The sequence below is a fragment of the Parasteatoda tepidariorum genome, chromosome 2 (genome assembly GCF_982258835.1).
Source record: "Parasteatoda tepidariorum strain Cologne lab strain chromosome 2, Ptep-v5.0, whole genome shotgun sequence".
NCBI lineage: Eukaryota > Metazoa > Arthropoda > Arachnida > Araneae > Theridiidae > Parasteatoda > Parasteatoda tepidariorum.
The window spans coordinates 58,876,703-58,904,661 of record NC_141756.1 but is presented as its reverse complement, the minus strand read 5'-3'; the positions used below and the strand labels follow the sequence as shown (position 1 = coordinate 58,904,661).

General features: G+C 29.7%; 1 protein-coding gene across 1 annotated transcript in view; it reads right to left on the bottom strand.

Moving 5' to 3' along the window:
- Nucleotides 1-27,959, bottom strand: part of LOC107446299 (uncharacterized) — a 42,908-nt gene that overhangs the window by 3,143 nt on the left and 11,806 nt on the right. Inside the window, exons 2-4 of the mRNA XM_043041220.3 lie at nt 9,543-9,779; nt 8,115-8,492; nt 826-1,101 (exon numbers count right to left, since the gene is read on the bottom strand). Coding sequence (XP_042897154.1) covers nt 826-1,101; nt 8,115-8,492; nt 9,543-9,752 — 864 coding nt within the window. The 5' untranslated portion in view covers nt 9,753-9,779. The remainder of the gene's footprint in view (nt 1-825; nt 1,102-8,114; nt 8,493-9,542; nt 9,780-27,959) is intronic.

Genomic DNA, 27,959 nt, shown 5'->3' with positions numbered 1-27,959 from the left:
TCTTTCAAGCTGTGAGCTCAAACCTAAACGTTCAAAATAATCACGAATGGTTGAATTGCATAAATTTAATATCTCAGCCATCACACAAACTGTTATTCGCCGGTTTTCATTAATTAATGACCTTATTGTGATTCCATCAGCTTTGACTGACCTTCCAGAACGTGGAGCATCTTCAACATCAAAATTGTCAAATCAAGATTTCACTAACTAATTTTCACACTGGCGTTCTGTCAGTACAACTTCTCCATACACATCGGATGAATTTTCTTTGCTTTAACAGCAATTTTTTTACTTTTCGATGGTAAAAAAGTAAAATAAATTGGAAATTCTGCTTTACACTTTCCATAGTTGAAAGGAGACCAACCAAAAACTGCAACACAGAATCACTCGAACTTTCTCACAAGCAGGACTCGCTATATCAGTTGTCAAAATATGTAACGATGATGTGGCTAAAGTGTGAAATTGGCTGTGAAAAGAATGCAATTAATTATCTGTTGAAAAAGAAAACTGAATTACATTCTAAAGAACCCAATATTGTTAATCATTAAGAAAATAGAGAGCAATATTGGGATCGTAAAGCAAAATGCATGATAAAAGCAAAACAAATAATGTTTACTTAAAAATGTTTCATATATGTCAGCATTAAAATGTATGTTAAGAATAAAATTTAGCAATCAACAATTGAACAATTGATTTCATGATTTCTATAGAGATGATTAATTTTTTTGCTTGTAAGCTCTTTAATTAGTATTTAGCTAATAAAGTTTTCACTTCAAGCTTTAAGTCGTTTAAAAATGTAGCAGTAAATTTTTCAAATATACTTACTTCTTCGTTTCGGTCATACACAACTATTTTCCAGTATCCTCTACTATTTGTTTTCATACCGTTAAAACCTTCAATAACATAACACTCTGCAATAGATGAACGACTGAACGTGATAACTTCATCTTCAGATAATGATGAGATGCCCAATAAGGATCGAAATTTGCTTTCTGCTTGTTTCAGAACTTCAACAATTGTCATCATTGGGGATAAGGTTACCACAACATCTGGAAGTGTCCCATCTGTTACACCACTTTTAACTCGGACAGTTACTCCTGGCTATACATTTCATGTTAAAAAAAAGTTTTAAATGCTTTAGAAAGTGCATCGTGGTCTAAATATATTAGAAAAATTGAATCAACGTTAAACAATAATATCCTGAACCATGATATCAATATAGTTTAACAATTTTATTTAGACTCTAGATTGAACTTTATTTTGATGCAAGTCAGACCATAATTATGTTTAAAATAAGCCAATACTACGGTTCAACTTGGTCTGATAATATGGTTGAAGCGAACTCGAACTCTATTGTAGTTTAGCAAGCTTCAAAATTTTTATCATTGAATCAGACCAGCGATGACGTAAAATAATATAATGCGCTATATAATAATACTAGCCACATTTGGCGACCAGCTAAATCACTTTTTAAAATTATCATGCGCAACATATAAACTTTTATAGTAACCAAGCCGAATACATAGCATAACTGTATTTAAATATTCTACTTCTATAACCCGTCCTCCAATCCTAGCGCTTTAATTAGTTTTAAATAATATATTAACAAAACTTATGTTTATAGTGTATTCGGTCTTACTCTGAGCTTTTGTTGCATTTCTAATATCATAACAGCGCCCTCAACTGAAGAACGCTTTAATTAGTCAATTGAAACTCAACTCTCCCTCTAGCCAGTCGTGGCTGCAAGATTCTTAATGGAGCTTGCTATGGTGTAAGTTATCTGCAAACATGTAGATAGATTATTAATGAAAAAAATTATAGTCATTGTCATTAATTTGCCTTTGGTAGCCAGCGATCGAGATTTCCGTATCCTGATCTGTGGCAGAATAATCGTCAAATCTTGGCAACTTCCGGGCAGCGGCCAGCGAGAAACTAAAAAAAAAACATCACATAAAGGGACCAACTCGAAGTGTTATAGCTCGTAGCCACCCCCGGGCAAGCATCTACATGCCTTTTTTTAAAAAAAAAAATTTAAAGTTTAAAATCTATTTGGCACCTTGGCGATTGTAGTTGGTGAAACAGATCAGGATACGGAAGTATCCCTCAGCGACTTATGGATAAACAAAATATTGTTTGGTCTTATCTCTTATCTCACTGGAGACGAATTTCGATTTATATAAGTAATTGTTACTACAGTAGAGGAATTAAAAAAAAATACCTAAGCTGCTCAAATTTAAACTAACTAAACTGGAAAATAGTAGCATTTTCACAAATAACTTTCCTTGTTTTCTTGAATATGGCGGATTCTAGAATACTTAATCGGAAACGTGGAAGTATCCGAATTAAAGTCACAAAAATCATTGAATTTTCAAAAAGTGAGAATATCGAAGATAAGATTTTACTACAATTTAAATTAAACGCTTTTAAAATATTAAAAGTTCAATTAGAAGAACTACGTGTGGACTAAATCGCATTGTGCCAGACAAAGAACTTCAAGAAATTGAGGATATATTATCAACAATTGAAGAAGAGATCGAAGGATTAAAGGTAAGCTTTTAAAAAATCTAAATTATTTCTAAATCCTATAAGAAGCACTGTTGTTGAAAATTACGAAAACAATACTCAAATTGTTGATAACAATATAAAAATCAAACTGCCTGATACACCTCTTCCAAAATTTTCGGGTAATATGGAAGATTGGCATAATTTTAAATCGCAATTCAATTCGTTGATTTCATCCAACTCACACATAATGATCTTGATGAATCACATAAATTATTTTATTTACAATCGGCCTTGATCGGGAATGCGAAACAGATTTAAACAACGAAACACACGTTTAAGTCACTTTTTAAAGGACTTGAAGTACGCTATGATCATAAACGATTGCTTGTCAACAGTCATATTAATTCAATTTTAAATCTCGAAAAAATCAATCATGAATCTGCTTTTGAATTACACAATTTACAAGCATTATTACTTGTATTAGATAAAATTTTAAAAAATCACTAGAATTATTATTAGAACAGTTCAGTTCTATTATTTTTATACGCAGTATTCTTCAAAAAATTGACAAGGAGTCTCGAAAGCTCTTTGAAATGCCACTAACGACTTCTGAATTAGCGGAATGAGATAATTTAATTGATTTCTTCAAAAAGCGATGTCAGTTTTTGGAAAATTTACCAGGGTAATAAAACAAGGAAAAAATGAATAAAAAATAAAACAAAAGCAATTGCAAAATAAAAAAAGAAACATTCATAAACACAAAAACTTCATGTTGAATTCAAATGATATTGCATCAAATTGTACGCAATAAAAAACACAAAACTCATTCATAAATTCGAATTATTATAAACCTTGTGTTATTTGTAATTTACAACACACAATTTATAAAGGTAATTCCTTTCTTAAAATGAACTTTAATGAAAGATATAATATTGCCAAAGAAAAAAGATTTTTTTAAAATCTCTTAATGGAAATCATTTGTTAAGCTAATGCAGATCGAAATAATTATGTTCCACGCGTTATAAAAAAAAACATCAATTCTTGTTAGATAAACCAGATACTTTTGAGTTAACTGACACCACTAATCACAATAACATTAATCCTTCTCTATAAGTGAAACTGAATCGAACTTCTCGAGAAATAATGAGTCAACGGCACATGCAAAGGAAATGATCTCGCTTAATTTGCTTGGCATCTTCTAATAAAACTGCGATTTTATCTACGGCTAATTTATGGACTCGAAATGCAGATAATAATTTTACTGAAGCACGAGCTTTGTTAGACGGTGGCTCTACGGCGAATTTTATAACATCTGACTTTGGAAAACAATTTTGTTCAAACAGAGAAAACATAATTAGTTTGTGGTATAAGTGGAACATTAATCACATTAAATCATAAGATTTCTTCTACAATTTCGAATAATAAAGGGAATTTTTGATTGTTCCAAAAATTACAAATTTGACACCAAAAACGCATATGCGTTGTTCGTGTCTATAAAGTTGTTGGAACGTGGCTGCATGAAATTGCATAAATGGTGTGCCAACCATCCAGAATAGCTTGGTAATGAAAATCGGAATGGTATACGTTATAGTTTTGATCATCAACTGCAATCGCACTCCGTAAAGGCTTCAGGTGCTTTTTTGGAATCCCAAAGCTGAATGTTTTACGCATACTGTGACGGTTACAAGGAAAGAGTCTTATGATAAAAGAGATGTTCACATATCGAGGATATTCGATCCTTTGGGCTTGGTTGGACCAGTTATCACAAGGGCTAACATTATAATGCAAAGAATGTGGCTTTCCAAAATTGATTGGAATGATCCGCAACTAGAAGAATTGGCTAAGGAGTGGAATAGTTTTGCAACCATCCTTTCAGAATTACAAAATGTTGATATCCCGAGAAACATCTTTACATAAAATCGCACATCATTGCATGGTTATGCTAATGCTTCTTCGTTGGTATTTGGTGCAGTAATTTATATATTTTCGGATCACAATTCTTCCTTTTCGAAAATGCTGAGCAGTAAATCATGGGTAGCTCCAATAAAATCTCTTGCCATACCCAGATTGCAATTGTGCGCTTGCTTTTTGCTATCTAAATTAACGGAAAAGGTTGTAAAATCCTTGAACATTTCGATTAAGAAGTTAACTTTAAGGTCGGACTCGACAATAGCACTTGCATGAATTACAAAATCCCCTCATTTTCTTAAAACATTTGTAAGCAACGGGTTGTGCAAATATCAGAACTGACCGAATGTAATGAATGGAAACATATATCTTCGGACAACAATCCAATTGATGTTATTTACCGTGGCCTAAACGTCGAGAACATTGCATCATGCAAAATATGGTGATTTTGTCCAGATTTAAATTGCTTCGTGCAAAAACAAAGTTTACCGAATTTGATGAGCAAACTATTTCGGACATTGACGATGAAAAAGAACTTAAATCACTATTGGACACTATTTGGCTATTTTCAATAAGAAAACTTTTGTTACTGTTTTTTTTTAATATTATTAATAATTCTATTATATAGTTATTACTAAATGAATTAGAATTCTTAGTTATCTTTACAGGTTTGTTAGAAACTGCAAAAAATCCTAGGAGGAAAATATTGGACATCTTTCTAGGGAGTAATTAAAGTTTGAAGAAGAAACCTTTCCCAATTTGAAAAGTTCAAAGAGATCGGCTGATTTAGCATCATTTTAAAAAAAAGTAATATTTCGACTAACTGTCACCTTAAGCCCTTGGGTGCCTTTTTATATTCCGATGGAATATCACGGGTGGGTGGTCGATTAGCCGATTCCTAGGTAAGTTTTGAAAATAAATTTCCCATTATTTTCTCATCTAAGCACAGGCTTATATGCATCATAATGTTGCCTCTTCATCTAACATATTTTTCTCTTGATCCTCAATCCCATCTGAATTCCGTTCGACAAAAATTCTGGCCAATACATGGCAGGAACCTTGCAAGAAAAACAGCTCATGAATGTATTGTTTGTTTCAAATTTCATCCTGTACTTGGTGATCAACTAATGGGTAAGCTTCCTTCACATGGATTGAATCCGAAATTCACCTTTAATGAATCGGGTTTGGACTTTTGTGGTCCAACGAAAGGGAAATTTTCGAAAAGTATATGTAACTATGTTAATGTCCTGGTCTTAAAACTTCAATAACTTCTGGAAAAAAAATCTCGCTCTTAGGTCATAAACGGGAATGTCCCTTTCAACATGTCAAATTTCAACTCTGTATATGCATTTATGTGGCGAGCAGAGTTGCCCGAATGGTATTTTTTCCACAAATTTAATAGTTAATAATTCTTGAACTATTTATCCAAGTCTTATAGTGATTACACAGAAAAATGAAATTAAATGCAACTTTGATCCCATAAAAATAGAAATGACAGCCCTTATGATTTATTATTACGAGTATAAAGAAGAAAATCATTTTCAAATGAACAACGTGAGCAAAAAAAAAGTGTCCATTCTTACAATAGCGCTTGGACAACCTGTTATTGAAAAAATTTCGTTTTGAATTTCTTTAAATATTTTTTGACCCATATGGGTATTGTTCAAATGAGATTTTTTAAGCATTTTAAAAATTGTTCTCCATGTATGTAGGCATTTTTGAAAAATAATTTTAATTGACACTAGTTTTAAATAAATAACGCATTTTAAAACATATAATAATTCGATTAGCACCAACTGCCATATCAGCATGTTATAAGCTCTGAAGTTTGCATGTTTTTGAACAAATAAAGTTCTTCTTTTTATAAAAAAAAGAATTATTTCATTAATATTTCTAGACATATATGGGTATTTTTAGAAATTTCAGCGTTCAAGTTTTAATATGAAGCCAGAGTTGGAGAATCGGAAAATACTAATCTTCACATAAATCCTATAAATGCTTTGGGACTCAGTTATCATTTTTTAAAATAATAAATAAATATCTTCATTGTATATGTGTATTTTAAAAACGCATGGTGACCATATTTTTTTTAAATATGAAACCAGTTTTATATTTTTCAGTAATCATAAGATTGTTTAAATTTCTTTTTCTTTGAAAAAAAAATAACTGCAGATACTTTGCAAACATTTCCAAGTCTATATGGAAAATTAATTTCCCTTTTGATATGTTTGAAACATCCTGGCCCATTTTTCCTATCATCTCTACAGCAGGCTATATACGAGGATATTTTACTTTTTTGTAGTTAATATTGGCTTATCCTTTGAAGTCATAAATAGAGAATAAATTCTGAAGAAAATGTGGAAGTATTTTTTTTTAAAAACAGCTGTTTCCAAATGGTGTTCTGCGGAACACTAGGGGTCCAGCGAGTTCGTACTTTTTATAACTAAAGATTAGTTTTGAAACCTCAGATTATATTTAGATCCAACCTATAATTCATAATTTATTAAATCTTTCGGTTGCCTTTATGAGATTATTTCTAGCAAAATGCCAAAGAAATAGAAGTATCTTTTTTTTAAAAAATATTGTATTTCTAATAACAAAATATTGAACAAATTGTGAAAGGAACAATCATTTTAACGACATTGCATTAGTATTTCCTATTATGCTTTTCAAATCAAAATTAAATAACTAATATATTTAATCAAAAAATCTATTTCCCCTATAACCATTTTCAAAGTTTTCAGCAGTTCTTTTAAGTTTTCATTTCGACGTAATTCACAATTTGTCCTATTTTATTCATATTCAGCTTATAGTATGTACACCAAAAACATATTCATAACTAAACTAGATCGAGCTCAATTGTTGGTTGTAAAGCATATTTTCAGTTTACTAATAATAAAACAATATAAAATCTTCATATCTCTAAATTTATATACTATATTTAAATATAGTCTTTTATAGGTTATAACATTCACTATTACCTTAATAAACTTAATTTATAAAGTAGGGGTTTCATTGAAAGGAAATTGATTATTTAGGGTTCTGTAGCCGTAAAAGAAATTGGGCACCGCTGTATTAAACCTTTAGTTTGCAAAAATCTGTCAGAATTCATTCAGAAGTTTTGATGCAAATTTTATCTATAAAATAAAAGTTGCGGATATATATGTATCTATAGCTAATAATCTAAAAAATGGGTGAAATAGCTTCAAATTCTCTTCAGAAAAACCTTCAGAAATATTTTCATATTACTTCTAGTGGGTAAAATTAGGTATAAAATAAAATAAAAAATATATTTATATCCTAGCGTAAATTTTTAAAGATGTTTTTCAAGTGAGCACGCGCAAAAGAAATTAAATGCAAAAAATTCTCAATTAAAGATTTTAGTTTAAGAATTTGTTAGGAGACTTATTTTGATGTATTCAAGTTTCTGATTTTAAGAGCATGTTACATTTCGCTATGATTATAAAACATTAATGTTCTCTACTAAGTTTTTGAAGTATTCTGGTTTCAAAGGAAAAAGTTGCTTTATAAACATTTTTTTAATGAGTCTATTTATCCTAAAACAACAGAATTCTTTATTCAATTAAAAAGAATTCAGAAACTCATTATTCAATTAAATCTCACTAACATATTCTTTATCTAAAGTCTTCAAATAACAGTGAAATCTTAATTATCATATTTTACTTCAGACAATAGCTTACCGGAGGCCTTAAATTTTGTACTGGAATATAAAATGGTTGTGGGTATGGCTGTCTACTCTGAGAGTGATCCGAAAATCCTGTCGAAAACAGAACTCCTGTCAGCATACCGGACTGTCCGGGTGGTGGACTCATAGGACGAGATGGAGGAACTGGTCTTGATAGAGGGACTGGTCTTGATGGAGATACTGGTCTTGATGCAGGTATTGTAAAAGTAGGAGGTAATTGCAGAGGCGGAGGTAAAGACTGAGAGGGAATAATCGAGGATGATCCTTGATTTGTAGGAATCATGAAGTCTATAGTACTTTCAGGCGGAGGTCGATGGTTATTATTGAGAAGTTCTTTTAGGGCTATCTGTTGAATTTGGCTTTTTTGTCTTGCCTTAAAAATTAAATGAAAGTTGTTAAAATATCGGATATTTTCATAAAGATGGACACAATTTAATTAATTTGTGTCTAATAATATATATATGTATATGCGTTAATATCTAATATATATGTATAAGCGTTAATATCTAATATATATGTATAAGCGTTAATATATAATATATATGTGTGAATATATATGTATAAACTGGACAGCAATCTATATAAGTTGATTTAAGCAATTAGTCTAATAAATAGGAAGTTATTAAGGAAATCTATTAAGAAAGTTATTCTAGAGCTGTAGACTGCTCATATACAATTTAAATTTCGTTAATAACCTTGCATACTTACTTAAATATTTCAAACAAATTCTAGAGAATACAAAAAAATAAGGTATGTAAAAACGCCATAAGTAAATATGCTAAATAGGCCACACACAATGGCGAATCAAAAGACTAAAAATGTTATCTAAAGAATTAAATATTTATTTCTCTCTTTGAGTCGAAACTAAGGCTTTGTTTTTACTAGAGAATTTAATGACTCAAGTCTCTTCTCATTATGTGCAATTCGTAGACAGTTTTTTTCTTGCTAGTTGAAATTTCCTTGTTTGCAATTCTAGCTGTGCAATTTTGTCCCTAACTAGTAAGGTTAGAATGATCAATAATCAATTCTTTTTCTTGTAAACACCCATGTAAAAAAATCTAACAATTTCTTTTTCTCATTCTGGAGATCTCTGCGTCTTCAATGGTCCTTTAATTTAGAATCGTTCTACAAAATTAATGTTCGATAATGTCTATCACTTTCATTCGAACTGATCAGCGTGTGCTTAAAAATCATGAAAGTACAATTTAGAGATTAACAATTGAAGCAATCTAAATGTATTTTCATGAAATTAAATTTTTCATTCGAATCTTTGTCACCATCTGCGGCCTGAAGTAATTTAGCAATAAAGTTTCTAACTTGCTGCATAAAGAAAAAAGCATTAAGCGGAGTTCAGTGGTCTTAAAAAAATATACTTCGCCGAATGAAATATAAGAAAAAACTGAAATCATCAACAAGGGCTTACCTTTTCATTTCTTTGCCTGTATCTCACTTTTCTCAATATTCTATTTACTATAACAGTTGGAGGTACTCCTTTATCATTTGCAACTGCATACACTAATTTTGTCATTTCTTCTATTGTGTAAGTTCTGGGATCCTTCGTGCAAGACCAAGCATCCAAAGGTAAACTATTAATACTAAAGGTAAGGCATAAGACGGTGAACATCACTTTCATGGCAAACCACACGGGGGGAAACTACAACTGAGTAAAATAATAAGTAAGCATACTCTCACAAAGCATGTGTTATGTGCTTAAAAAGTACAAGTAATGAGCACAAGTACTAGTAATGTGCAAATAACGCAGTAAAAAATATTTCCAAAACAACGAACAATCTTTAGAATATTTATGCATAAAAAAGTTCGTTTTTCCGGATTCATTTTTATGTAAAATAATAGTTATCAATTTAAAATTTTGTTCAGTTTATTTAATTGAAATATTTCCTTAATATCATTTGTTTCATGATGCAAGAAGTATACCGCGCAATGAGCAAATAACATATTAGTTACAGTGAATAAATAAAGTGGAGAGGCCATTAAATAAAAAATTATGTTATCCAGATAAAGGAAGACGGGCTTGAATTGTAGTTGCTGGTGTGACAAAAGAATTCATGCACTTTGCATTTGCTATGTGGCAACACTGTATAATCCACCTCTAGACATGATAGTGAAAGTGAGCTCTCAAGTATTCAAAAGTACTTAAAATTTAATTTAAGTCGCTCTCTAGGGATTTGATCACGCAAATTTGCTAAATAGCAGGGATATTGATTACAGTGTTTTAGCTGTTTCTCGCATATGCCCTGAGTTGATGATTTTGCACCCGAATCGAAATATAATAAAGTATGAAAGTGTTCTTATAATTAGTTATATATTTTTCCATTTCGATAATTTTTGCTGTTGTCTTCATCATAAAGAGAGAAGGAATCAACAGCATTTTCCTCATAATGGCATAAATCATCATCATCGTGACACATTTCTAGACTAGTACTGAAAGACAACTACTGATCATCCTGTATGTTAAATTATGAATGTTAAATGAAAACATCCATTATAAAAATGATTTTTCGAGAAGTCATTTGTTTTTTGGACATTGAGTGCAGAATCTTGGTTAGAATTGCAGGTAAAATAATTTGTTTTGATTCGATAGTGCTGAGAACGTTGAGCAAATTATTATTTTTTTTAATTTCACATTTTTGTTTATTGCTAATTTATTTGTAAATAGACATTTTTCTAATAAAGTATTGATGAAACGTTTAAAGGTTTAGGTTAAATTATAATAAATAGTAAATGCTTATTTAAATATTTTATTTAACTAAAATACATTTAAATAAAAGCTTTTTCTAAAAGTAAATTAACCCCGGCGAATGCTTCTCATTCATCATAGTATTTGCTTATATGTTGATATTTTTCACTAAAAGGAAAGAAAATTTTGTTAATGAAATATATAACTATTGCAATTTAATGTTGAAATATTTTAGAATAGTAAATCATGTCATAACAAATGATTATATCTAAATTTAAAAAGCAATCAACTGCACTTGAAAAATATTAACCTAAGGAATTAAAATTGTTTTGTTCAACAAGAAATGAATGATAAGTAATTTTATTAGTCTATAAGACTCTTATTGTTATAACAGCTCAAATTGGAAACATATTTTATCTCTCTTTAACTTTCATATTTTTAAAAATTTCGATGTAAATGTTAAGAATTATATCAGGTAACATCTAATCCCTTGTTCTCTTATTTTTTTAAAATTATACTTATTAATGTTTTTGTTACTTTTGGCATTGACTTAAGCGCGAGCTAATAAAATAACAATCCCGAGAGAGATAAAGATCCGAGAGGGAAATTCTTATTAAAAATGAATAAATACTCAAGATTTAAAAGGAAAAAGTGACAAAAAGTAGTAAAAAAAGGCACTTGAAATTGCAACAACTTTCGAACGAACTGGAAAGTAGAAAAAAAAGAAAGAAAAAGAAGAAGAAAAAAACTCATGCCAAGTTCATAAATGAAAATTACCATTTCAGTTCATCAAATTTCAGTTTTAATGTTGCCTTTCTGCAAGTTGCAGATCGGGCCATCACGATTTTTTACTGCAAGTTTAATAGTTGATGATTCTCATACTAGGAATCGAATTTTAATTCCCACATTTTTCCGGTATATTTATCTACACACCTTCATAATTTCAAGTTTCTAAATTTTGTTCTTTTTGCTTACAAAAATGAAATGTAATGTAATGTAGAAAAAGAGAGAAAAAATTCTCAACAAAGCACGTCGTATTGCAATAACTTTCGAACATTTTAGAATTATGAAAAAAACTCATGCTAAGTTCATAAACAAAAAGGTCCTTTCAGCATGCCAAATTTCAATTCAGTATTTGCATTTCTTTGGCCCACAGAGTGGCGCTGGTATTTTTTTCCCTGTAAGTTCAACAGTTTATAATTCTTGAAATAACTATCGATACAACTGAATTTTTTAATCTTTTTACATTTTTTTACTCTCTTTCGCAATTTCGTCTTTTTAAGTCTTATAGTTTAGAACAACAGAACAAAATGTAGCGCAAAGTTGAAACAGTGGCGGAGCTTAAGACATTTTAGAGATAACAGAACAGTGACTACAAGATATTAGTCAGATTTAAAATTGCAATAGATTTAACATTGCAATAACAAACAAGATGGAAGATTTTTCTTACAACGACATTCGTAGGAAAAGTTAAGAATGATTAAGTCATTTATATTTTATTAAGCACGATGCTATTTATCCATCTCTCTGCTTTTTAAGATCTATCAAAATAGAACAAAATCATTGATGCGTGCCGTCAAGAAAGATATACGCCCTAGATTATATGTTTTTGAATGAATAATTTTGGAAATGCATCGCATTCATAAAATTGTCTTTTGTATATTACGCATCTGCATAGTTTATTTTTAGAAAGTTTATTTTGGAAAAATCAAAAGTTCTATCGAAATATACAAACAAGAGTACATTAATCGAAATAAAATTTCTGTAATAGTATAAGATATGATACTTTAATTAAAAGACAGTGGCTTTTAATCAAAATACTGCAAATGATTGTTTTATTTCATCAGAAAATAAATAAATAATTCCAGAAATAAATTCGATTCTCAATACATCCTGTGTTTGTATTATATTCCTCGAATGCACAATGTGATTTTCATTAGTTATTATAGAAAGCAATCTAGTGCAGTATATAAGCAAGAAAAAGTAACTGGTTCAAATTAAACGCAAACAACAGTAGTAGATAGGTAAATGGCATATTTAAATGGCAGTTATAATTTTGAGACGGAGATAGAAAATTTAAATAAATTTTTTGAGAAGAAGATACATCTTGCAAATATAAAGATAATTTATACCATCAAATCCTGTTAGCTAGAAACAAAAATGGACAGTATTGAGAAAAATGTAAGTGTAGGGTTTTGAAATAAGAAATAAAATTATGTAAGATTTTATCCACAATTTATGATGTCAAACAGCTTTGATATTTAAAGTTCAAATTGTTTTATACATCTGTTGTGTTTACATCTTCTTCGACAGCAAAAAAATTTCTCAAGGGAGAAACAAAATTCTGGTAAAATTACCATATTGTATGGTTATAACATTTCTGATCACAAAACAATAATATATTTTTGGTAAATAAAATAAAAATGTACGAAATTTAAACCATTTATTCGATAATTTTTTCTTTTATATGGTAACAAACCGGAACTTTCGGTTTTCAAAATTACAATTCTTGCTACCATGAAAAATGCAAAATTTAAATCAGATTTAAGCAAATAAATATATGACTTTTATACCATGCTCTAAGGAATCACGATAAAATTACCAAATTTTACCACATTTACTAAATTTTATCGCATATTATAAAACCGTATTTTATTGTTAATTTTACCAAACTCGTGACCGAAGCGCTTTGGAAAAATTACCGAGCTTTTTGATGTTTCCATAGAGCCAGAAACACGGTCACCGTTTTCTAACAGTTTTGGCCATATTCATTTTCTCAGTATAATTATAATCAATTATTAAACGCTATGATATGAAAATGAATTTAATTTATAAACAAATTTTTTCATTGAATTGCTCATTTTACCAAAGCAATATAAAAATGCATAAATTTTGTAATTAGTAATAAAACTCTTTACAAATTTGTTTATTGAATTTTGGTAAATATGTTTCATAATTTAAAGTATGAAAGATTGCTTCATAAATATGGCATGACTGTTCCCGCTTAAAGACCCTATTAAGGCGAGTAAAGCAAATGGAATTGGACACGCCCAATTTTCGTCTTCAGATATTAAAGAAGATGTAATTGGCCACATTTAAAATTAAAGAGTCTAATTTCGGATGTTTCGGTGGATTTATATTCTATAAATAGAGAGGCTTATGATTTAAGAATTCAGGAACATTCTCAAGCAGTTTATTTGATTTTCACTTATTTTCTGTTTCTAGAATAAACGCAGCCAGCTAGAATAAGAAAAAAAACGTCTGTAACAGTTGCTCAGTGTAATTTATCTCATTCAGAGGAAATTAAACATTTATGTGCATGTTTTGATTATTGTATATGTGTGAAATGAAGGGTGCGCGTTTTCTGTAACATCTGTCTCATGCGATGAGTCACGAAAATTTTATTTGACAGCAACATAGTGCTGCGTCTGAATTGCAAATTTCTCTTATTAGCTCAATACGTGTTCAAAATATCTTAGTTTCAACACATCAGGAAGTAACGTTTTAAGTAAAAGGTCAATCAAGAAAGTGCAATGGATATTTCCATTTGAAGTCTTTACATTCTGAGAGACAAGAAATCATAGCATTGTGTAAATTGTGGAAAGTATGACCACGTGGTTCAATTTAGAACCATAATATCATCTATATATATAAAAATCTCTTGTCACAGTTTTAGTGGTTAAACTCCTCCTAAACGGCTTGACCGATTTTGATGAAATTTTATATGTATATTCAGTAGGTCTGAGAATAGGTTTATAACTAATTTTTTTTCATTTTTTGGACAGATTTAACGTATATTTTGAATATATCTTTATTTAATCGTATTCGGATCCAAACTAGACGTGGAAACATAACAATTAAAAAACAATATTCAAGCACGTTGCAACAAGTCATATTAAACTCTAATACTTATGCACGCCCTTAAAGGAAGAGCATCAAATATATTTGCAAGTATGTGTATAAAGGCAGTGATATAGCAGTATTTCGAGTTGAAAATACCAATGTGACAGCTCTTCCAGTGAATTGGGTATAATATAAAAAAAACACAACTACTTCCACTTAGTAGGAATAACATTTACCATGACGCAATGCTAAATTCTATGCCACTATCCACATAAATCAATTATTAATCAAAAATCGAATATCAATTACTTTTCTTTATAATGCAATAAAATCTGGCGAGCAGCTATTTAAACGATCAAACACTTCGTTTGTTTATTTGTGGCTTGAAGTTAGGCTCGCAGAAAATGCCGTTCATGGGTTAAATTTAGTAGGAATAACACAACCTGTGACGTAGGCTATAGTATACCCAATAACAACGACGAAATAACGCTGTACCAAATAGGTCGGTTCATCAGCTCCAATGAAGCTGTTTGGCGTATCTTTGGATTACCAATTCATGAACGAGATCCAACCGTTAGTCATTTTAGCCGTTCATCTTGAAAACGGTCAGAGCGTATATTTCACGAACGAGACAGCGATTGACCGAGCTACAAATCCACCGAAAACTACACTCGCCAAATTTTTTGAATTGGGTAATCGTACGGATGCTTTTGGTGCCGTTGCACAAACATTACTCTACTCAGAAGTGCCACCCTATTTCACACGGGTTCAAAAAAATGGATAATACGCAAGCAAGGCACACCGGTTGATGCATGTCCCGGTTTATTCAAATCAAACGCCTTGGGGAGAATATTTACAGTCAATCCAAGGCAGACTGAGTGCTTTTATTTTCGACTGTTGTTGGTTAATGTCACCGGCTCATTGTCATTTCAAGATATACGTAAAGTCGATGGACATCAGCATCCAACGTATAAAGATGCATGCCTTGCACTCATCTTGCTGGAAGACGACAACGAGTGGGAATAATGAAACAGCATGTATGCTTGCTGAAACAGCATTGAACTGTACTGCAAAGCAAATTCGTCTACTATTCGCTATAGTATTAACTACATGTTTTCCGGCCCGTATAGAAACGTTATGGGATAATCACAAAGATTCGATGACTGATATACGGTATCAACATCGCACACGTTACAGCGATCTAACGATAACATTCAGCGATGCCATGTACAATGAAGCACTGATTGCTATTGGGGATCTTTGCATTATTATTGCCAACTTGCCACTCAGTCATTTCGGTATGCCTTCGCCAAATCGAAGTGCATCTGATTTATTAAACACTGACATGAATCGTGAACTTCAATGCAATACGATAGAAATAGCAGCGATCGTTACTCGCAATGTTCCACTAATGAATGAGGAACAAAGGAACATTTATGACCGCATTATGCTCGCAGTTTCGGCAGGACAAGGTGGATTTTTTTTCCTGATGCACCAGGTGGAACTGGCAAAACATTAATTATTTCGCTAATTCTCGGTGAAATACGATCAAATAATGGCATCGCGTTGGCCGTTGCATCATCTGGCATTGCTGCAACTTTATTGAACGAACCAACGAATTGAATCTGTAGATGCAACAGTTATTGCCAGGTAACTTGGTGACATATAAATCCGTTGATGCAGTTTGCGATCCCATTGAAGCTGCAAATTTTTCAACAGAGCTTTTAAACTCATTGAATTTACCTGGCATATCACCGCATAATTTGGTACTCAAAGTTGGATCTCCAGTTATTTTGCTTCGTAATTTGAACCCACCACGGCTGTGCAACGGCACGCGATTAGTCGTTAAAAAATTAATGAACAACGTCATCGAAGTCATTATTTTAAATGACAAATTCCGGGATGAAAGCATATTACTTCCACGAATCCCTATGATACCCACAGATGTGCCAATTCAATTTAAACGCATTCACTTCCATATAAGACTGACATTTGCAATGACAAGGCCAAACAATGTCTGTTTGTGTCTTAGATTTGAGCACACCATGTTTTTCACATCGTTCATACGTGGCATGCTCTCGAGAGGGCAAACCACCCAGTTTAATTGTGTTAGCTAAAGATGGAATGACAAAAAATATTGTATACTCCATTGCACTAAGATTTTAATATTGTTGACTAATATTTTCAGAATTCGTTGTATATATAATTTATTAAAAAAGTTACAATAAATTTAAAAAAAAATATTATTTGGTGTGTTGTTATTTTCACGTTCCGTCATCGTTCATAGCGCTCCATGCCTCTTCCACTCATATACCACATACGCAGACACTTACAATAAATAAGCTATATTTTCATACTATAGAAATAATTCATGTGGCAAAACAACGTTTGCCGGGTCAGCTAGTCTATATATAAATTTTATACGTCTCTTATTAGCTTTATATATTTTCCAAATATCCTACTCAGTTGTAACAGATTATAAAAAAAAACAGCTAACCCCTTCCTTCTCGCTCCTGTTAGAATGACGGGTTGAAGTTTCGCCTCCCTGTTTCTCGAGCCCGTGATATTTCCGGGCTGGTGAGTTCTAAAGTGACACACCAAAAAATTGAAGCAATCTGTTTCTTACGTCCGTAACCATGATTATTTCTCAATCTTATACACTAAATCGCAGACTGTTAGTCATGTGCTTAGAGACAGTTTATTTTAGACTAGATGTCAGCACTCATCAAGCATGTGAGCTAAAAATTAACCCAAAAATTAATAATGAGTACATAGATCGTATGTACACTTAGTTTCAAATTATTTTCTTGGATTAAACAATGGGCTCTCTTATTACCATTTTCCTTAAAATTATGGGACCATTATTGGATTTAAGTAAAGTGTTAAGAAATGCAGTGAATAATCAGTTAGTGCAATGAATAATAGTGCAATGAATAATCCGTTTTAAAAGTTTCTACACTTACTGAATAAGATTACGAAACAGATTTTCTTACGGAAGAGATTTTCATTAGCAATAATATAAGAGTATGTATATAATAAAATAAAGTCTTTGTTATTTATGATAGTTGCTAAAAATTATTTTTAAAAATTTGAGCCAATGCTTTGACTTAGCATTGATAATAATATTGCTTATGATTAATAATATGAAACACCTGTTAATTGTGATTTTAAAATTCTAATAAAAATTAAAGTGTTTCATTTCACAATAATGTAGGAATATATAACAAAATAAGTTTTATACTGCTTATGATTGTTTGTTAAAATTTATCATTGTTAATTTTAAAAATTACATGATCTAAATTACATGCAATTGTTTTGACATAAGTTAAATTCATTACTATTTAATATTAAAAAACGAATTTAATTTTGAGGATATTTCTATCTAGATAAAATTTTTGTTTGCATTTTAAAAATTGTTTATTTATTTATTTAATAAATTATTATGAAAATACTTTTGTTAATAGTACCTCCATATCACTGAAACTTTCTTTGCGATACAATAAGTTATACTCCCACATTATTTTGATTGCATTTATAATTTTTATTCAATAGAGCTAAAATCATTAGCAAGCAACATCGATCAATGTTGATGAAGTTTAAGGGATAGAATTACAATTGTTGGTAGAAAAATAATTTATGACCAGATTTGATTGATGAGGTAAAATCTGGTGTCGTTAATAGACCATCAGGTTTCAATACAGCAATAGATTGAATTGCACGAACGTCAATAGTTGAGATATCTTTCACGAACTATTTAAAATAATGATATCGCAAATATTAATGCTATTTTGCTATTTCTCCCATTTCAGTTCTAATTACAATAACAATTATGTATATATATATATAAATATATATATAAAAGTTCAAAATGAAGAAAAAAAAAGGAAAATTACAGACATGAAAAAAGGGGGGGAAAGAGAAATAATAATTAAAAAAAAATAACAAACAAATGGGAGAAAAAAAGAAAAGAGAAGGATAAATTTATTTCAAAAAATCCGGAAAATAAAAGATATAATCTTTTCATCAGCCCACACGATTATATCCGCAAAAAAGAGTGCTTTCTGATATTGTATCAAAATATCCAATATAGCGTGTGGGCTGATGAAAAGATTATATCTTTTATTTTCCGGATTTTTTTAAAAAAATTTATCCTTTTTATTCCTTTCCAGTTGCTTGTTATTTTTTTTTATTATTATTTTTCGTTCCCCCCTTTTTTTCCTATGTCTGTAATGTTCCTTTGCCTTATCTTCATTTTCAACTTATCTGTTTACTTGCAGCTTATGCGCAATAAATGAAACTTATTGTTTTTCTTAATTTTCTTCGTGTTTTTTTGCATTTATTTTGCTATATATATATATATATATATATATATATATATATATATATATACAATTTTTATGGTCAAGTATTTTTTACTCATATTTAAATATCATGGATTAATAAAAAAAATAATGATAAATAACGGTTGATAAAATGAATTTGTAAGGCTAGATAGGAACTCGTTTTTTAAACAAACAAACAAATTTTATTAAGCAAAGCAGAAAATAGATAAATTCAAAAATAGTTAAAATAAACATATATTCAACACTAAGAGGATATATCCTGTCCAGGTGATATAGAAATACACAAAAAATTTACAAAAGCAAGCATGAAAGAAGAAAAAAAAACGACGTAGAAAACTGAAAATTACCAAATATTTATAAGCATAATACACATATATTTTGAAACTTGTACAGTGCTCAAACGAAAAAACGGACCACCCTGAGTAACTTTTAATTTAAAGATTGGATCTTCATGTTTCAGAACTCAATCTTACTGGTTTAAAGGAGTGACGTCAAATATGCTATTTAATTACTGTAAACGATATTCTAAGTTACGAAATTAGGCACAAAAACCCACTTTCTCTGAATAAACATACCTTTCTTTCCACGGAATCATATTTCTGACCCCCCAAAATACAGGAGCTAGCGGCAATCTGGTCCCAAAGTTTGGTCAGGAGAGTGGTCCAAATTTTGAACCTCTAAATGTTAATTTTACTTTTTGCGTATTTCGCTATATCTCGCGAACTTTTAAAGCGAATTAAAATTTTTACGCTCAATTATAAAATTTTGCTTATCCAAAGATAATTCCATGCAAAATATAACTCTATTAGTAAATATTTATTATTTTATTTAATAACAGTCGAAAAATTTTGAATAGCAAGGTCTGCAATTTTTAACATAATTTTAATGATCTCAATATTAAATGGTAAAGTACGAAATTTGAGCGAAATCGGTCAAATAGTTCCTGAGAAATTGAATTTTGAAAAAGTCGTTTTATTAAATTTGATTTCTCATGAGCTACTTGACCAATTTCGCTCTAACTTTATATTTTGCCATTTAAAATTACATTCCTAAAAATGATATAAAGAATTGTATGCCCTAAAAATCAAAAATTTTTTTACAAAAAGTTATATTTTGCATGGAATTTTCTACAGATAAACGAGTTTTGTAATTGGCGTGCAAAAATTTTTCTATTCGCTTAAAAAGCTCTCGAGATATAGTGGAATACTCAAAAAGTAAAATTAATATTAAGGCCTTCAAACTTTGGCCACCCTTCTAACCATACTGTTAGGACCATATTTCTCAGATTGTGGCCACCCCACGTATTTTGAGGGTCAAAAGTCTGAATCCGTTGAAAAAAAAACATGTTTATTCAAAGAAAGTACGTTTTTGTGTCTGATTTCACAAATTAAATTATCGTATGAGCTAACTAATTAGCATATTTTAGGTTACCTCTTCGAACCATTAAAATGGATACCTAGAACGTTAAGATCCGATCATTAGATCAAAATTTATTCAGGGTAGTCCGTTTTTTATTTTGCGCACTGCAATTGCACATATTTGAAAAATATATAATCACACAAATTATATGTAAATCTACTTATGCAATGATTATATGCATATGGTGTATATAAATAATGATTATAAAATATTATATATTTAATTAAAAAATATATACTTAAATGGTATTAATAGAAACTTATCTGTTTAGTAGGTTAAAGAAAAGGAAAAAAATTCCCTGCTATTGTTAAAGATAAAAAAAAATTATAATATCGTCTATATTAAATTCATATAATGTAAGTTTATAAATAGAATATGTTTTGAGATACTGCAACAAAATCGATAATATATTAATAGTTTACAAGCAAAGTATAAATTTTTTTCATGAAAAGTTTATTTGTTAAAACGAGGAGTTTTACAAATTTTATTCCATTCTTCTTTCAGATATATTCTTTTTTACATTGCAGGTTATTTTGCTTTGATATAGAAAAAGCAAAATACGGAAACGCGCACTATGGCGTAGATGAAGTAAATTAACTTATTTAAAAATACAAGTGCTTTGATGTTTTTTTAAATTTTTTTTATTTCCTATGAGCTGCACAATCAGTCTTCCCGATGAGCAGACTTAGTGCGTTCTCCAGAAGTGATATCCACTCTTTCAGGACCACCACAATGGGTGAGATATCGTTGGCCGTGTTAATTTCCACGTCTAGTTTCTGCCACACTAGATGGCAGCACCGAGACTCTATTTGGACGCTAAAGTGCACTAGGAATTTAATTTTGCCGGGAAATACCAAGAGTCAATAAGGTACTCCAGGGATATTTTACATGCCGTATAATCATACGACATGGCCGCTGAAGATTTTCTGCATCCCGAAAATCCGGTGTCTTGGCCGGGGATCGAACCCGCAGACTTGGGCTCAGAAGTGTTTTGATGTTGAAATTTTAAAATTTTAAACATTTATTTTGAAGGGACGTAAAAGGCATCGAATTTGTTTTGTAATAGGTATCTAATAAACATAATAGACATAATAGGTGTTTAATAAACCACTCCAGATTATAGCGCAATAATTTATTAATGAATTTAACCAAGAATAGTATAAAATTCTCCAAAAATTCTTGTGAATTTTATTTTTGATATGGTAAAGTTTAATTTAAAAAAACACAGCTTTTTTTAACTAATTTATTTATATGGGTTTTCCATTTAAAATTGGAGTCAATATACAAATCTAAATACATAATATATTTGACTGGTTCTAATATGTGACTGTGGCAATTATTACATTTGTTGCTTTTGCTTAAGTGAATGGAATTTAAAGAAGTGAATTTTCGAAAGTGTTAAACTGGAATAGAGAAATATTGCTTTGCTTAAATTTAAAGACAGAGTTTAAATTTAAATCTATAACCCATCTTGCAATTTCAGAAATATCTAATTCAATTTAAAATTTGAATTCGTTGATATCTGAGCATGAATATTATAAAACAGAATCGTCAGCATGAGTTATGAATTTTAACATGCGATATGAGTTGACAAAAATCGTTAATAAAAATAGTTAAGTTCCTAAAATAGTTTCTTGTGGAAGACTATGATTTGAAAAAATAACTAAATTTATTTCTATTGTTTAACTCTTTGTTCTCTGTCCGATAAATATGAAATAAACGATTCGCTTCGAAAATATATAAGTAGAAAATTAGAGTTCACATGTTTCAAGTGCTCAATAATAGATCCCCATTTTTAAGACTTGCCAAGCATGAAAGATAAAAAAAAAACAAATTTGAAACGTAAAACGTAAAGTTGCCAACGGTAAATGAAAAAGTAAAGGTGAAAAAAAAAAACTAGAAAAACCACAGTAACCGAGAGGGACTGTATTGTTTGTTAAAGCAAGTAATGCTAAGCCAAGATAAGAATTCTTTTACTATTTCTTTAAAAAAAATTAAAAGTATTTAATGTATCAAGTAATGCTAAGGATAGAGTTTTTCTAAATTATTTATTAGAGTAGAGTTAGGTTGATTATTTAAAACTTTTTGAAAGTAATGTATTGTTTCAAGTAATATTACATTAAGAAAAAAAGTTTGGTCCAACAGTACCAAAATATTGCATATTTTACTGCATTTATGACTCTATGGGAAGACCAAGAAGCTCAATAAATTCTACTTTGGTAAAGATTTTGGTAAAATTAATAATAAAATATGGTTTTCTAATAAATGATAAAATTTGGTAATTATGGTAAATTATGGTACCTAAAAGCAAGACACAACAACCATTTATTCGATTAAATTTACTTTTCAGTTGTGTATTTTTTCTAAATGTGTGATAATACGAACTATAATTTTGAAAGCAGAATTTTCGGTAAACCGTTACAATAAGGACCCAAAAATGAATAAACGAATGGTTTAACTACCGCATATTTTGGTTTTATTAACCAGAGCTATACTTTTTAGCAGAAATGCCATTACTATACAGTATAGTAATTTTTCCAGATTTTCCAGATGAAGTTTTCATAATTGCCTTTTGTTTCAAAAAAATTATGAATAAATTTACGATGAAAAAGAAGTCAAGCTAAGTGCATTTATGTCAATAAAGTTTTTCCATACCATTTTAAAGCAACTTTTTACATAAAATTAAAAGTTTATCTAAATTATATAATTTTGTTTGGTGAAAGAAAAATGCATTGCTATTTTGATACACCTATTATTTTTATATTTGTTGCACAACTTTTCAATTTCTTAATCTGCCATAAACAAAAATTAATTCAATCAATAAAATAATAGAAAATTTAAAAGTGATATTTAAGAATTTATTAACTGAATTAATAATTTATTAAATAAATTTATTAACTTATGAATTGAAAGTACTTCGTATATAATAAATATATTTATTTATAGCCAATGATACACGGTGCAATAAATTTATATTTAAATAAATTTAATATAATATTTAGTGTGTAAAAACGAGAATTTCGTTGGTATATTATTGTCATAATCATTTTTTGTTCGTAATTTTCATGGAAAATAACACATGATGCATATTATAGTAAAAACATTTCTTATACAGGGTAAGCTTTAACAAACTGTCTTGGAAACAACATTTGAGAAGCAACATCCCTGCGAGAGACAAAACTCAACAGTCCAAAATATGTAAACGATGAAGAAAAATATAAATTCAAAATTATTTTCATTTAATTTGCCTGAATAATGAAAATTTACAGTACTCGTCAATATTTTCGAAGCAGGTAAAAATTCCTTGAAGATTAAGGAGGAAAAACTATTCATCTCAATGCACGCCAAAAACCCTTGAAGATTAAGGAGGAAAAACTATTCATCTCAATGCACGCCAAAAACCTTTAAGATTAAGGAGGAAAAACTATTCATCTCAATGCACGCCAAAAACCCTTGAAGATTAAGGAGGCAAAACTATTCATCTCAATGCACGCCAAAAAACCTTGAAGATTAAGGAGGAAAAACTATTCATCTCAATGCACGCCAAAAACCCTTAAGATTAAGGAGGAAAAACTATTCATCTCAATGTACGCCAAAAACCCTTGAAGATTAAGGAGGAAAAACTATTCATCTCAATGAACTCTGTTTTTGAGAAAAACGAATTTCTAGGTTTGAAAATTTTCAGGAGAAAGCATACAATTGAAATCACAAATATAAAAAAAAATATGAGTGTCACAAGTATTTATTTACATTCCTCAAAAATTTCAAAATAAAATTTACAGAATTTCTAGGTTAAAAGGATTAAAATTCAAAAAACGGGTTGGGCAAGAATCGTTTTTTCCTCAAAATTCCTTCCTAATCAATATTTCCTCACTAGTATTCCCGTCGTTTTCTAAATTCCTTGTTCTTCTTTCCGCCTTTTCGTCTGTTATTCTGAGGTGTATTCAAAATACTGAGGTTTTCATAAATTTCTTGAAATTGTGATTCAGATTTCTCATTCAAAAATTTTTCAGGAACTGCAAATCTTGATGTTTAGCATAGACACTAGTATCGTAAAGTTTTCCTTGGGGGAATATTTTCCCTCTGTCTTATCTGAGCTGATGACTTACTATTGTTTCTAAGCCACCGTAAAGGCTTCACAAATTCAGCAGCTCATTTTTTTTAAAGTTTTGATGGTGAATATAGCAAGTATGCAGCTGTTGTGTTTGGGCAAGAACCAATCTTACACAGGCACGTGGTCTGAAATCGTTTTTTTACCAGCAAAACCAATATTCTCTTAGTAATAACTCTCGGAGAGAACAGATTTTCCACGTTACTTATTTGCTAAAACGTAGTAATCCTTATGATGTAAGGATGGTGATCCTACTGTCATTTTTGGACCTTAATCATTCTTTCCCCGTGATTTACGTTTGAAACTGTTTCAGCAAAATAATACCAAAATAAGTTTTTAATCAGAATTTATTAAAGATAATTTAGTAAAATGAAGCTTTCTGTTTTTAGACTTTTGAAAAATATTTTTGTTTTGGGACAGCGTAAGTTCAGAGAGTTTTTCAGCATTTTTCAAATCAACTTTTCATCACTTTAAGCAATCATAAATATAAATTTAAAAAAAAAAATTAAGGGCATTTACATGTACATTTTTAATTATATATCAAAAGTTTCTAAATGCATAAATTTATCAATTTATCGGTTTAGTTTTTTTAGAAAAAAAAAATCCGTTGAAAGCCTAAAAGCTACCAAACGCTATCCCTCTTATTCTACTAAAGCGACGCCATTTTTTTTTTTTTTTTTTTGTAAGGTATAAAGCTATTAAATGATATTCTATTATTAAAATTTGTTAAAAATGCTGAAAAACAGAGAAAATCACACGTAACATTTTCGAAGAAATTAAAAAAGATCTGGTTGAAACTCGATTTTAAGTAGAACTTCCATACATGGTGATGGCGGAGATGATAGGGCTTCATTTTTTTGCTAAAGCACATGATGATTTTTTTAAAGCGTAGTTTAATTTCTTAATACAATCACAGCAAAATTTAATTTTTTATAAAAATTCTCCGAAATTCCAAAAATTCGAAATAATAAACTATTAAAAAACTTTTTACGAAGTAGTTCTTGGAAATAGAAACTTATAACTAGGAATAGAACTTATGAAACTTTTTAAGCAATTATATGTCTTCAAGAATAATAACTTTGATTACAATTTTCTACGCAAATTGTAACGGTCTTAAGTTTCAAATGAAAATCAGTCGTTATTTTGCAAACAATTATATAACTTTTAAAAAACTTGATCAATGAAAAAAGAGTACAAATTCAGAAATATTTTTTTCTAAATATTACTTCCATAAAATATATTTCGTTAACAATAATTTTATATAATCTTGTCCATTAAGAACACTTCTTAAAGCTTTCTATTAATAAAATGGGATTGCCCACTTAAACATATAAACCAATTACCTCTGTCTCGAACGAAAACTGACTAAAGTTCCTATTAGGGATTATTTTAAAGGCATTGTTTCCGAAAAGTACTTTTTGTTTCGACAACTTTCAAGAAATTGATTTTGTGAACAAATATTAAATATGAAATATTTTAAGGCTGCACTTATATTTACCCTTTTTATTGAATTTCACTTTTAATGAAACTAGTAAATTAAGTTTTTTACATTAAAGATGAAAATATAATTTGCAAAATTTAAGATATATAAAATAAAATGCATAGCGGCGTTTAATATGTATATTTTATATGTATATCTTATATGTATATTAGTTATTTTATATTTTATATATTATTTTATGTAAACAAATCAAAGCATGAAATATTTTTAAAGCTTTACATATATTTACCCTTTTTATTGAATTTCATTCTTAATACGACTAATAACTTAAGTTCTGTGCATAAAAGATGAAAATATAATTTGAAAAATTAAAGATATACGAAATAAAATTAATAACAGTATTTTATATTTATATTTTATTTGTATATTTTATATGTATATTTAATATGTATATAAGTTATTTTATATTTTATATATTGTTTTATGTGAACAAATCAAATTATGCAATATTTCTAAATCTGTACTTATATTTACCCTTTTTATTGAATTTCACTTTCATTAAGACTAATAAATTACGTTTTCTTCATAAATGAGGAAAATATACAAAATGAAATACATAGCAGTATTTTACATGGCACGTGGCAAAATTAACCATCAATTGTTATAAATGTTTTAATAATTTTCCTTTTTAGATTTCATTAGTAACATTTCTTAAAAGCAGTGATATTTTAATAACCTTTTAAATCTAAAAATGCAGTTGCAGATATAAACTTTAAATTACAGATAATATAGAGATTAGCATTTACGATTTACTGCAAAAATTTGAAAATACAAACAAAATCGGTCTGTTTTTTATCATATGTATTTTATAATATTGTTAACCTTTAACCTTAAAGTTATAAATTTCGCAAATATTTTCACAATTTTTGCTTTATCATTGATTATATAATTGCATTATAAAAAATAAATAATTCAAATTGTTGGTTTATTGATATAATTTTCAAATTCTGAAATAAATAACGGATAGCATGAATAATTGTGAGCATGGGTTACATAAATGAATTTGCTGATTTGTAAACTTTCAACAAGAATAAAAAAAGAATAATAAAAAAAACAGAATAAAAAAATGAACAGAAAAAAACATTACAAAAATGTTTGGTAATAAATAATCGCTATGAAAAAAATTTTTAGTCTGAACTACGAAAATATGGCAAAGTTTACCGTATTTCTTCTTCTATGGAGACACCAAAAGCTTGGTATTTTCTCCAAAGCACTTTCGCTATGGCACTAATGGTTTTAGTCAAGTTTTCATTAGAATATGGTTTTATAATACACTTATGGAAAAAAAAACACCAAGAAAAAACTATCGTAGGGAAATGAAATTTCGGCAATGCGTTTGCATGAGTAACATATTTAATTGATCAAAGCTTCAACATCCCAGGTTGATGCAATTAAGAGAAAAACCATTTCAAATGTGAAATACTGGTTCATTAATAACCAGTGTAACCACCAGAAATTTAATGCAAGCATGCAAACGGGCAGACATTGTGTTGTACAGATGACGTACGCCATTTTGTAGGATGGAGTTCCATGCCTGCTGTACTTGGTCAGTCAATATAGGGATAGTTAATGCTGGTTGCGAACGACGCTGAAGTCGTCCAATGATGTCCAATGCTTGTTCAATTGGTGAAAGATCTGGTGATCTAGCAGGTCTAGGCAACATGTCGACATTCTGTAGAGCATGTAGGGTTACAACAGCAGTGTAAGCACTGCTCATGAGTAACAAGAAAACGGGTTGTATCACCAGATTGACGCTCAAATTTGTAGTCGAAAGAAATTGCTCCCCAGTTCATAAAATCAGGTGTAGGTCCAGCATCTCTAGGTCGGAGACATGTCGGTAGCAAGTGCTCCCCTGACCTCCTTCTAACCAATAAACTGTTATCACTCGCACCACGGCAAAGCTGACTTTCATCAGAGAACACAAT